Raw genomic sequence first — 12,959 nt, forward strand, 5'->3', positions numbered from 1 at the left:
ACTCCGCTGTTGGAGCGGATTCGAGAGGCCCAGCAGGAGGCTATGAAGGAGGAACATCGCAAGAGTGAGCGTATTGTGGGACAAGTTCCCTCCTTCGATTATGACAGCCATGGGTTGTTGACTCTACACCGTAGGGTGTTTTTCCCATACCATGGAGGCGTGCGCCAGGTACTGATGGTGGAGACGCACAAATCTAGGTTTTCTATCCATCCCGGGGCGACGAAGATGTACAGGGATCTTCGTATTGATTATTGGTGGCCCTGCATGAAGCGGGATGTAGCTTGGTTTGTTGAGAGATGCCTGACCTGCAGGAAGGTCAAGGCCGAGCACCAGAGGCCTCACGGAAAGACCCAGCTGTTGGATATCCCGCTGTGGAAATGGGAAGATATCATCATGCATTTTATCACGAAACTTCCCAGGACCGCGTGGGGAGTGGACTCGATTTGGGTCATCGGGGATCGGTTGACCAAGAGCGCCCATTTCATCCCAATTCTTGAGAGCATTTCGGCCGAAAAGTTGGTCAACATCTATATCAGAGAGGTAGTAGCTCGGCACGGGGTGCCAGTCTCGGTGATTTCCGACAGGGATGTGCGGTTCACTTCCAGGTTCTGGAAGAAGTTTCACAACGAGCTGGGTAGTCGTCTGCACTTTAGCACCGCTTTTTACCCGCAGACGGATGGTCAGAGTGAGCGGACCATCCAGACTCTGGAGGATATGATGCGGGTGTGTGTTCTGGACTTCGGAGGTAGTTGGGATACTTACCTTCCTTTGGCAGAATTCTCCTATAATACAACTATCACGCGAGAATCGACCGTCCTCCCATCGAGATGTTGTATGGGAGGAAGTGTAGGACCCCGATATGCTGGGGTGAGGTTGGACAGAGGGTCATGGGAGTACTGAGGTGGTACTCAAGAGCACAGAAAGGATCCAGCAGGTTCGGAGCAGGCTTCAGACAGCTCAGATTCGGCAGAAAAGTTATGCCGACAAGCGTCGTTCGGACCTGGAGTTCCAGGTCGGGGACATGGTGCTCCTGAATGTGTCGCCTTGGAAAGGTGTCATTCAGTTCAGGAAGCGGGGCAAGTTGGGCCCCAGGTACATTGGACCTTTCAGGGTTATAGCCCGGGTGGGAAAGGTGGCATATCGGCTGGACCTGCCAGCCGAATTCAGTCAGATTCACAGTACTTTTCATGTCTCCCAGTTACGGAAGTGCCTGGTGGACGACTCGGCAGTGGTGCCTTTGGAGGATATTCAGGTGGATGACCGCCTGAACTACATTGAGCGGCCAGTGGCGATCCTCGACAGGAAGTCGAATGACTTGAGGAACAAGAGGGTGGAGCTGGTAAAGGTGCAATGGCTGCACCGCAAGGGCTCGAAATGGACTTGGGAGCCGGAAGATGAGATGTGGGAGCACTACCCTGAGCTGTTTTCAGCAGCAGCAACGGACTTCGAGGACGAAGTCTAATTCAAGTGGGGGAGATTTGTAACATCCGGGACTTTTCCAGGTATTATGATTATTTACCTTAATTAACTGAGGGAATTGTTTGGTTGGGCTTTGACCTTGGGCCCTTAAGAGTGGGCTGAGGAACATCGTATGCGGGGCGTACATTGCCATGTACGCTTAGCGTACTCATGAGAAGGAAATGCGAAAGCCGTGCATGTAAGCCCAGCGTACGTGTGCAGATCATTAAACCCTAAAATTAGAGTTTGCTCCCCATATAAAGAACATAACCCCTGTTAGTTCAGCCTCCCTTCACTCTTATCCAGCCACCACGAAAACCCTAGCTCCCTTTGTGTGCCTTTGTGTTCTAGAAGCCATTTGAGAGTGTTGGTGTGTTGCTTTAGTGAGAAAAGAAGAAAGGAGCTTGAAGAAGAAGCAAGGATCCAGCAAGAGCTTGTAGATCCAGAGGATTGACACCATTTCTGACTCTTTTGAGCCGGGAGTCATCAGAGCAGCTATTAGAGACTACTTTCCGCGAGATTCAACACGCAGTTATCGAGGTTAGTTACCTTCCAGTAGAGGTGGGTCTACGGCCACAATGCCGGCCCACCAGCAGGCACTACTAGAAAAACAGCCTTTTACGACATGCAATTTATGACGCGAACGGATTTAGGATACGCAAAAGTGTGCGACGTAAAAATAATGTCATCTCTCCAAAATTTTGAAGGATTTAGGACGCGCATTTTTGCGCGCCCTAGAATTTGTGTCAGAAAAAAATAAAAATAAAAACACGGAAGACACCCATCATAAGCGCGTGTCATGTGCACCATGTCGCTTTATAATTTTTATACGCGCGTTCCTATTACAAAATGGGGACGAAAACTAGTGCTTTTTTTCAAGAACGTCACGAGGACTATCATTCTCTCATATCTCACATCCTTCGTCTCTGCCCTGACCCACCACCACCGCCTCCAACACTCACCGTCTCTTTTGGCCTCACACAGCGGCGGCTTATCGGCCCTATCGACGAACGCTTCATCCACCACCATTCTTCCAATCATACGAGCCAATTTAAAGAAGATAGAAGGTTTTCAAATTCGAGAGTTATGGTATCGGGAACATCGATAGGGTTGTTGAAACCTTCATGTCTACACGTGTATCAGGAACGTCTCTTCCACCTCTGCATACCACGAGTGACTGTCCTGCCTGCAATCTGCTATCAGGTTTCTTCTTCTTCACCCCAATTTTCTCCATTTTTTTCTGCTTCATTGCTATTCCGGTACAAAACTCGGAGGAGGAGGTACGAGTGGCTCTCGACCAACTTCCTAGAGATGCAACTGATATCCTTGACATTCTTAAGGCCGAAAAAGCGCCTCTCGATCTCATTTCACCATTTATAGTTCCATTACAGAGTTCATAACTATGAACATGTTCTGAACAACAATTAGTGTGCTATATTTCATGGCTACTAGCCCTAACCCTAACCCTAGCCCCCAAATTCTAATTTCATTGATATGTATATATAATATATTCCTTATTAGAATTGTTTGATGCTAGGGTTTATTCATTGGGAGGTCTAGTGGAATCAAGAGCTCCCAGTGTAGCTTCTTAGTGAGAAACAAGTTGAACTTTCCTAGACAAAGAGTTCAAGCCTCTCAAAAAGCTCGTAAATGTATGTAACTTATTATTACTATTACTATTATCTAGATTATTTAATCATGACAGGTGTGTTTTTTCAGCTTATGTTGGTTGCAATAGTTATGATTTTGTTTAGTGGATTCATGGAGGTTCCTATGTTTGATAACTAAGCTTCCTGTTATCTACAAGCATAGAGATTTACATTTATACCCATGTTCGGCTTACACACTTCCTTCATGGATTTTAAGTATTCCATCATCAATTATAGAATGCGGTGTTTGGGTTGTGGTTACATACTATCTTGTTGGATTTGATCCCCAATTTTCTAGGTATATTTTCAAGATTCCCTTTTCTTACTTTTGTTATGTTGACATCTTATTAAAATAACATCTTTTCTATATGTAGATGTTTGAAGGAGTTTGGGTTGTATTTCTCTTTGCATCAAATGTCAATAGGGCTTTTTCGTATGATGGGAGCTTTAGGAAGAAATATGATAGTTGCTAATACTTTTGAATCTTTTTCCATGTTGGTTGTTATGGCAGTTGGAGGATTCATACTTTCTAGAGGTATAAAAAATAAATATAATTATTTACATCTCAATATTATTACTAAATCAATTTTTAACAAATATCAATGTAGATAGCATTCCTGCTTGGTGGATTTGGGGTTATTGGGTTTCCCCTTTGATGTGGCGTGTATGGAAAGAAGGTGGGACCGGGTTTCTGTACTGAAGTTTGAGTTGACTTTTCTCTTTCTCTTTCTCTTTGCAAGTTTCATATTATTGTTATTTCTATCAACATGCAATTGTCAAGTTAATAAATCAAATGTATTTCTTGTTAAATTACAGGATTTCTTGAAATACAACGAATCATCTCTAATGAAGCTGCCTTGTAAGATATTTGATCCCATTCCACTTGGTGAAGCCGCTGGTGTTGGGAGGATGAAGGATGCAGATTCAGTAGCAATGCCTAAAGGTTCATCTTTATATGATTTGGTTCAAACCTGACATGATTTTGTTTTTGGGTGATTATTTTGATGGTGGCCCTATTCTTTCCGATGAAGAGTAAGGCAAAAAGAACACGTATCTTTATAAATTGTTATAATAGTGAAAAGCTTTGAAGCTCATCTTTTGTTGGGTGTTTCAGATGGCAAGATTCTTTAAATCGGTTTAGACATATTTTCGACCTTAAGAATCTTGAAAGAGCTACCAATAATCAAGTATACTTCCTTTCAGGAAACCACGATATTGGTTATGCAGCTTATCACTCTCGCATGCCTCGGGTATATATTTTCATATTACATATATATGAATATATGTTTTTTTTCTATTATTGTTAAGGTCATGTGTCATGATTCATAACTTGTTTTATCTACTTAATAGGTAATTAATCGCTATGAAAAGGTATTTGGTTCAAGAAACTATAACTTCACAGCAGGAAAAGTGGAATTTATTGTTGTTGATGCCCAAAATTATTGAACCTGATTACTTTAGAGAAAATAAAGTACGATTTCAAGAATAGTTTCCAAAATTTAAAAAAGGGTTCTTGTATAATTTATATAATGATGGTTCTATTTCTGCCAGGTCATCCACAACAAAACCAGACCTCTGCTGCATGGAAGTTTGTTACTAGCGTGTCAAGGGGTATGTATGTAAATTGCACTACTTTATCTGATGTATAGTTTTCAATTTAATTTGGAGTAACATTATTTGCATTTTTATAGAAACTCATTCACCTCCAAGGGTTTTATTAACTCATATGTAAGAGTAATTCAGATTATGGAAACCTCACAGCATATGGAAAGTTAGTAGTAGAGTCAAATTAGGATGTTTTACTTGGTCAACAAGTCTAGGAAATTAAGTAGCTGTCACGTTTTTTGTTTTCCTATAAATAGGTGTATTTTGCTTTTCTTTTATTGATGAAGAACTTGAGTTTTAAGCATTAAAGTTTTCTCCTTGCTCCTTAATATTTTTTTCCAGCACGTTTTTTTTTGTTGTCAATTTTCCTTCTTTGTTTGTTTTGCTTTCTTACTGCTTTGTTTTGATTCATAATAGAAGATTAAAGCAAGCAAATTATCATTGTTTAAGAAGTTTAAACCAACATTTGGTATCAGAGCGAATCTGGTGCGATGTCGAACAAAGAAGGATCGATTACTCTTCAATACCCAATGCTGTCTAAGACGAATTACGCAGCATGGTCTATTAAGATGAAGATTTATATGCAAGCTCAAGAGGTGTGGGAGTCCATAGAGCCGAAGAACCCACAAAATCCGGTGGGTGTGAAGAGAGACAAGATGGCGATGGCTGCCATCTACCAAGCGATTCCGGGGGAGGTCCTATTGACGATTGCGGAGAAGCAAACGGCAAAGGAAGCTTGGGAAACACTCAAGACGATGCACTTGGGAGCAGATCGAGTCAAAACAGCCAAAGTTCAAACTCTCAAAGTTGAATTTGAGATGATGAACATGAGTGAATCAGAGACTGTGGACGATTGCAAAACTTGGAAGTATTGTGAGCAATATTCGTGCTCTTGGTGAAACCGTTCAAGAATCTTACATAGTAAAAAAGTTGTTACGAGCCGTGCCTTCCAAATTTGTTCAACTTGCATCAACAATTGAACAATTTGGAGATCTCGACGAGATGACGTTTGAAGAGGTGGTCGGAAGATTAAAAGCTCATGAGATTCGTATTGGGGTTCATAAAGAACCCGATGAGAAGAAGCTATTGTTAACACATGAAGAGTGGACGGAACGAGAAAAGAAGAAAAATAATGAAGATCGTTCAAAACAACGGAAAAACAATTATAACAATAATCGAGGTGGAAAAGGACGAGGACAAGGAAGAGGTGGTTACAACAACTCCAACAAAGGACGAGGTGGTGGTAATCAACAAAATAAAGGAAAGAATGAATCGTATCAACCTCGTGATAAATCTAAAGTTCAATGTTATAATTGTCAAGAGTTTGGTCATTACGCTGCTGAGTGTAAGAACCCACGTCGTGAGAGGAATCATGAAGCTAACCTAACTCAAGGACAGAATGATCATGAGTCGGCACTTCTGCTTGCAGCCCAAGTAAACGATGAAGTTTACTTGAATGAGGAAAAAGTTAATCCCAAGCTAAGATCAAGTGAACAAACTCCAACCTAATCAAAAGTGTGGTATCTCGACAATGGAGCAAGAAACCACATGACTGGCGAACAAGGCAAATTCCAAACACTTAATCTGTCTACTAGAGGTTATGTGAAATTTGGTGATGGATCTAGACTTCGAATAGAGGGGAAGGGTTCAATAATGTTCAAATGCAAGAATGGTGAAAGTAGATTGCTGAAAGAGGTATACTATATACCAAGGTTATGTAGCAATATTATTAGTTTGGGACAATTAGCTCAACATGGAGATCGGATTGTGATGCTTGGATTATATTTATGGATTCATGATCCACAAGGAAAACAATTATTGAAGGTTCAACAATCAAGCAATCGTTTGTACAAGGCCATACTTGAAGAAGAAGTTTCAAAGTGCTTACTTGTAGAACAAGGCGAGGCATCTTGGCTATGGCACAAGCGGTTTGGACATGTTAACTTCAATGCACTAAAACACATGGCTGATACAAGTATGGTGGAAGGCTTACCCAAAATTGAAGTTCCTACAAGCTTGTGTAAAGCTTGCTTGATCTCCAAGCAAGCTCGAAAATCCTATCCAAAGCACACCAAATTTAGAGCTAAAGAACGACTAAAACTCGTGCATGGAGATCTTTGTGGTCCGATCACACCACCAACACCAGCTGGAAATAGATATTTTATGTTACTTGTCGATGACTATACACGAGTTATGTGGGTTTATATGTTGAAAAACAAGGATGACGCTTTAATTGTTTCTAAGAAATTTAGAGCACAAGTTGAAGTTAAAACGGGTTTAAAATTAAAAGTTTTTCGAACCGATCGGGGTGGTGAATTTTTATCAACACAATTCACTACATATTATGAAGAAACCGGGTTGAAACGCCACTATACAACACCTTATCCCCGCAACAAAACAGTGTTGTAGAAAGACGCAATCAAACAATAGTAGAGATGGCGAGAAGCAATCTAAAAGGGATGAATGTTCCAGAAGTCCTATGGGGTGAAGCTGTAAGTCACTCAGTCTACATCCTAAATCGTATAACCACAAAAGCCTTAAAAGAGTCAACACCTTATGAGCTATGGACCGGTCGGAAGCCAAACATTAATCATGTGAGAGTATTTGGGTGTGTTGCTTATGCAAAAATAGTAGGCACACATCTAAAAAAACTCGATGATAGATGTAAGAAGCTAGTACACTTGGGAGTTGAAAAAGGTACAAAAGGTTATCGACTACTTGATCCGGAAACTGGAGCAATTCAAGTGGGAAGAGATGTAATTTTCGAAGAAGATGCTAAGTGGCAGTGGGGACCTACAACAAAGTTCAAAGTCATGACAAATGGAACATTCACCTTTGATATCATGCTTGATATTGAAGCTGAACAGGAAGAAGATATCCATCCAAATTTTGATGAAGAATATACACCACAAGATAACCCGGTTACACCTCAATCATCATTTGATAGTTCATCCGAAAGTGAAGCTCCACAAAGATATCGTAGTTTGGCCGATATTTACGAAGAAAGTGATGAACTTATGTTTTTACAAGATGAAGAAGAACCGGTAAATTTCTCAAGTGCAAGTGAAAGTGATGAATGGATGGAAGCTATGAAAAGTGAGTTAAGTGCAATTGAGAAAAATAAAACATGGAGTTTAGTCGAGTTGCCAAAGGATAGAAGACCTATTGGCTTAAAGTGGGTGTACAAGATCAAACGAGACCCGAATGGAAAAATATTAAAATCTAAAGCAAGTCTAGTCGCTAAAGGCTACGTACAAAAACAAGGCATAGATTTTGATGAAGTGTTCGCACCGGTTGCTCGTTTGGAAACCATTCGAATCATACTTGCTCTTGCTGCTTCAAATGGATGGAATGTACATCACCTTGATGTAAAATCAGCTTTCTTAAATGGCAATTTAGAAGAAGAAGTTTATGTGACACAACCGGAGGGATTCGTGAAGAAAGACAAACCAAAAATGGTGTACAAATTAGCAAAAGCTTTGTATGGTTTCCGCCAAGCTCCACGAGCTTGGAATTTTCGCTTAAACCAATGCATGAAAGAGATGGGGTTTGAAAGGTGTCCACAAGAGTATGCAGTTTACACGAAGAAAAAGAAGGGGAACATACTGATAATTGGTTTCTATGTTGATGATCTAGTTGTCACTGGAAGTCACAAGGATGAGATAATCAAGTTCAAACAACAAATGAGCAAGGATTTTGAATGAGTGACCTTGGGATACTAACTTACTATTTAGGCATCGAGGTTAATCAACATAAAAATGGTCTCACATTGAGACAAACGAATTATGCTAACACCATCCTAAACAAGGTCGGGATGTTTGATTGTAATCCTTGCAGGTACCCCATGGAGTCAAAGATACAATTGACTAAGGATGAAGAAGGTGAACTCGTAGATCCTACCTCATATCGAAGCATCATAGGAGGGCTAAGATATCTTACTCACACACGACCCGACATAGCTTATTATGTAGACATTGTGAGTCGTTTCATGGAGAAACCAACCAAGCAACATCAAGTAGCTGTGAAGCACATACTAAGGTATGTAAAAGGAACTGTGGACTATGGTTTATCATATACGAAAGGTGGAAAGAATAGCGTGATTGGATACACTGATAGTGATCTAGCAAGAGATGTTGAAGATAGAAAAAGTACAAGTGGAATGGCGTTTTACTTAGACAACAATCTTGTTACTTGGAATTCACAAAAGCAAAAGTGTGTTGCATTGTCATCATGTGAAGTAGAATTTATAGCAGCTAATAATGCAACATGTCAAGGCATTTGGATAAGTAGGTTGCTTGGTGTGTTGACCGAAAGAAAACTTGGTCCATTTGAATTGAATGTGGATAACAAGTCAGCTTTGGATTTGATGAAAAATCCAGTCTTTCATAGAAGAAGTAAACATATTGATACAAGATATCATTTCATTCGTGATCATATAGAAAGAGGCAATGTTATAGTAAAGCATGTGAATACTAATGAGCAGAAAGCTGACATCTTGACCAAGCCTATGAACAAAGTGAAGTTTGAAAGTATGAGAAAGTTGCTTGGAGTTGAAGAGATAACAGTTTCTGAATTACAGGGGAGAATGTAAGAGTAATTCAGATTATGGAAACCTCACAGCATATGGAAAGTTAGTAGTAGAGTCAAATTAGGATGTTTTACTTGGGCAACAAGTCTAGGAAATTAAGTAGCTATCTCGTTTTTTCTTTGCCTATAAATAGGTGTATTTTGCTTTTCTTTTATTGATGAAGAACTTGAGTTTTAAGCATTAAAGTTTTCTCCTTGCTCCTTCATATTTTTTTTCAATCACGTTGTTTTCTTTGCTGTCAATTTTCCTTCTTTGTTTGTTTTGCTTTCTTCCTGCTTTGTTTTGATTCATAATAGCAGATTAAAGCAAGCAAATTATCATTGTTTAAGAAGTTTAAACCAACATTTCATATACCACTCTATCGACAAGATTCAACATCCTGTGGTTCTCAACGTTCTTCCCCAATTATAAATCAGGTAATATAAGTACTTTCAAGTTGCTATTTGTTTCTATATATCCATTTTACTTTTATTAACCTCTCACTTTTCATGTTCAGAGAATTTATCGTGCTACAGATGACCATGAAATCGTGTATCAGAATTATCTTACAGAAGAAACATCAAAGAAGTTATTGGATTATGTCAAACCTGTAACTACTCACTTCATTCCATTAACAAAAAAAATGAAAAATATGTCATTATAATTATAAGCTGTTGTCTCTTGTGTAATAGGTACTTGTTTTGTCTGGACATGATCACGATCAGTATAGTGTTACCCATTTAGCTGAACATGGGCCTGTATTAGAGGTATGTGTGTGTGTGTGTGTGTATATATATATATATATATATATATATATATATATCATATATGGTCCTAATCATAAAGGGTACGTGTCAACTCATCTGTGTTTTCTTCCTACACAGCTCTTCATTTACATATGGTAACCATATATAATTTTTTGTTTGTTTTTGTGATTTTCTCATGTATTAATAATTAATTACTTTAGTTTGCTTAAAATCTCAGGTATATCGTGTTATTTGTGGTTACTCTTGTTGTGGTTCTGTTATGGCCTACAAATGGGTTGAACATTCAACTACATATTGGTGAGTTGATGAGTGATATGTTAGGCATCTTCAAAAGTAGCAAAGAGAAAGATGAAGATGAGAACTGTAAGTATGAGACGGTTTGGGATGCAGAAGGGTCGATGCATTTAATCAAGAAAGCCTCAAAGATCGTGCCTCCAGCTTGGAAGAAGCCAAAAATATTTCCAATAGAAATAAGTAAATTTTAGTCCTCTCTATATGAAAAAACGAACTCCCATCTTTTTTGCTTTCATTATTTAAAACTAAAAAAAAATTGTTGCAGACATGGCAACGGAGCAGCTATTTTGACAATATCTAGTGTGGCTGCTAGAAAGTTTCAAACTGACATTGAAGCAGGGCAGGTAAGTAATTTTACATATCCTATGAATATTATGACTTAAGAAAACATTTAAACTATTAAAATATGAAAATTCTTATTATTTTTTTTTTGTGTGTTTCGGGTTGGGATAAATGTCCCGATTCCAGTTCCGTTACCATTTTTCTCGTTTACGGGGTCGAAGGCTTCATTTGCTGGTGACCTTAACTTCTATGGTGGGTGGTGAATTTATGAATATGCCCTTGTGATGTAGCTCAAAATGCGGTTTCTGTGAATGAATTTTTAGGAGATACTTGGGATAAGAAACCGGTTGAGATTGAAAAGTCAATAAAAACAAGTTTTTTTTCATTTTGACTTTTTCTGATTATCTGTTGACCTTTTGACTTTTTTTGATTTGTAGATAAACAGAATGTGTATTTGAATTAGTACCATAATCCACATGGGAAGAGAACATTTCAAGCAAAAGTAACAAAAAACATTACAAATTGTTAAAGCCTGAAAATCCTCCTTTGCCAGGTGTTTCTTCTCTCTCTCTCTCTCTCTCGTAGTTTTTGTCCCGTTATAGCATCCTACTTTCATTTCCTTCCCTATTACAGCATTGTACTTTCATTTCTTTTTATGTTACAACATTGTATTAAATAAACAAAACTACTCAAACATAGCAATACCTGTTACAAAAGGTTTGATCTCAATGTCTTGTGAATCACTTGTTCATTTTGTAATGTAGATCTCAGTATTGGAGATGGAGAAGGATAAGGCTTCAAGTTTTCAGAATTTGGATTCTGTTGTAGATTTGGAAACAGAAAAAGATAAGGATGTCATTAATAAGTATGAAAAGGTTTGACTTCATGACTTTATGATGATTTCTTTTTTTATTATATATATATATATATATATATATATATATATATATATATATATATGTTGTTATTCTTTTTTTAATCAATTCATTTGGTATCTTGTAGCAGCTATACAAAGAGCTTTTGGTTGCACAGGAGGAAACCCATTTGGCTTTTCAAGAACTTACCTCTTCAATGGTAATAGTGGAGAAATTTTGAATACTAACAACATACAATAACACTCTTAACATACGACTCATGTAATGCCATGTAGGATGAAGACTCTGAAGCATTGGCAAAGTTATCAACAGACACCCAAGAAATCACATTTGAGATTCAACAGTATATATATTCTCATATGTATCTTTTTAATAGGAATAGGTCCAAGGGAAACTAATGTTGAATCATCAAATCAAGCAAATGTTGATCTTCTAATGTTGTTCTTTTACAATGTTGTTCTTTTACAGGTGGTTGGAATTGGACCTAAAGTTGGTTGCTGATATAGGAATAGTGGGTGCTCCAAATGCAGGAAAAGCATGTTTTTAAGTGTTATTAGTATTGACATGTAGTTTTGGTTGACATGTAATGTTAGGTAACTTGTTTGACATGTGATATTTTTTTTGAAATGAATTATCGTTCTTATGTATGGTATTTTATTTTGTATTATGATAATTTCAATCAGTTGTTTAATTTGAAAATTAGTAATTCTATCAAATATATACATATTTTTAAAACATTTAAAATTATGACACGCAAATGCGTGTCGTCTTCCTTTATGACAGGGGCTTCCTTGATACGCATTTCGTGTCATAAACACGCGCGTCCTAAGGTTACGACACGCAAATGCGTGTCGTCTTTCTTTATGACAGGGTCTTCCTTGATACGCATTGCGTGTCATAACTGTGCGTCGTAAAAGCGTGTCATAAACGTGCGTCGTCTCTCGGTATGACAGGGCCTTCCTTGACACGCATTTGCACCTCGTCTGAGCGTTTTACGACGCGCATTACATGTCGTAAAAGGTTGTTTTTCTAGTAGTGAGGGATTTTCTTTAGATGATTGTCTTTGTGATAATTATCTAGGTTGCTATTCCCAGATGTGCTTTATGTGTCAGCATGATATGCTGTATGTGATAGCGGTAGTAGGAGGGGAATAGTCCCCCGCCTCAGTCGTTAGGACCGAAGGGTAGGTCAGTACCCCAGGAATGCTTGACAGTATGATTATGACAGTATGATTATGACAGCATGATTATGATAGTATGATTATGATTTGCTAGTAGTAGGGGGTGAAATAGTCCCCGTTGCCGGTTGAGATAGACCGGAGGGTAGGTCAGTACCCCAGAATTGCTTGACATGGGTTGGTCAGCACCCCAGAACTGCTTGACATGGGTAGGTTGGGCTCCCCAGAATTGCCCGACAGTATGTATGTTGTTTGGTATGTGGTATGATGGGGGAACTCATTAAG

The 12,959-nt window shown here is 38.7% G+C and overlaps 1 protein-coding gene across 1 annotated transcript; it reads left to right on the forward strand.

Annotated features, from left to right (window-relative positions):
• The first annotated feature begins 4,062 nt into the window (after nucleotides 1-4,062).
• Nucleotides 4,063-12,044, forward strand: LOC145164622 (uncharacterized protein C630.12-like). Its single transcript, XM_079083329.1, has 14 exons — nucleotides 4,063-4,139; nucleotides 4,222-4,357; nucleotides 4,458-4,546; nucleotides 4,651-4,718; nucleotides 4,799-4,829; nucleotides 9,647-9,716; nucleotides 9,797-9,889; nucleotides 9,972-10,180; nucleotides 10,264-10,494; nucleotides 10,606-10,684; nucleotides 11,387-11,497; nucleotides 11,625-11,696; nucleotides 11,773-11,840; nucleotides 11,966-12,044. The coding sequence occupies exons 1-14, from the start codon at nucleotides 4,063-4,065 to the stop codon at nucleotides 12,042-12,044; spliced, it is 1,413 nt and encodes a 470-aa protein (XP_078939455.1).
• Nucleotides 12,045-12,959: the final 915 nt, after the last annotated feature.

The sequence above is a fragment of the Lactuca virosa genome, chromosome 3 (genome assembly GCF_052849685.1).
Source record: "Lactuca virosa cultivar CGN04683 chromosome 3, Lactuca_virosa_CGN04683_v6, whole genome shotgun sequence".
Taxonomy (NCBI): Eukaryota; Viridiplantae; Streptophyta; class Magnoliopsida; order Asterales; family Asteraceae; genus Lactuca; species Lactuca virosa.

What these genes read in the sequence shown, in the direction of transcription:
- LOC145164622 (XM_079083329.1), top strand. Translation starts at nt 4,063, where the DNA reads ATGATTTGGTTCAAACCTGACATGATTTTGTTTTTGGGTGATTATTTT. An exon ending in ATCACTCTCGCATGCCTCGG is followed by an intron (nt 4,358 to 4,457) that starts GTATATATTTTC and finishes TCTACTTAATAG; the next exon opens with GTAATTAATCGCTATGAAAA. An exon ending in TATTGGATTATGTCAAACCT is followed by an intron (nt 9,890 to 9,971) that starts GTAACTACTCAC and finishes CTTGTGTAATAG; the next exon opens with GTACTTGTTTTGTCTGGACA.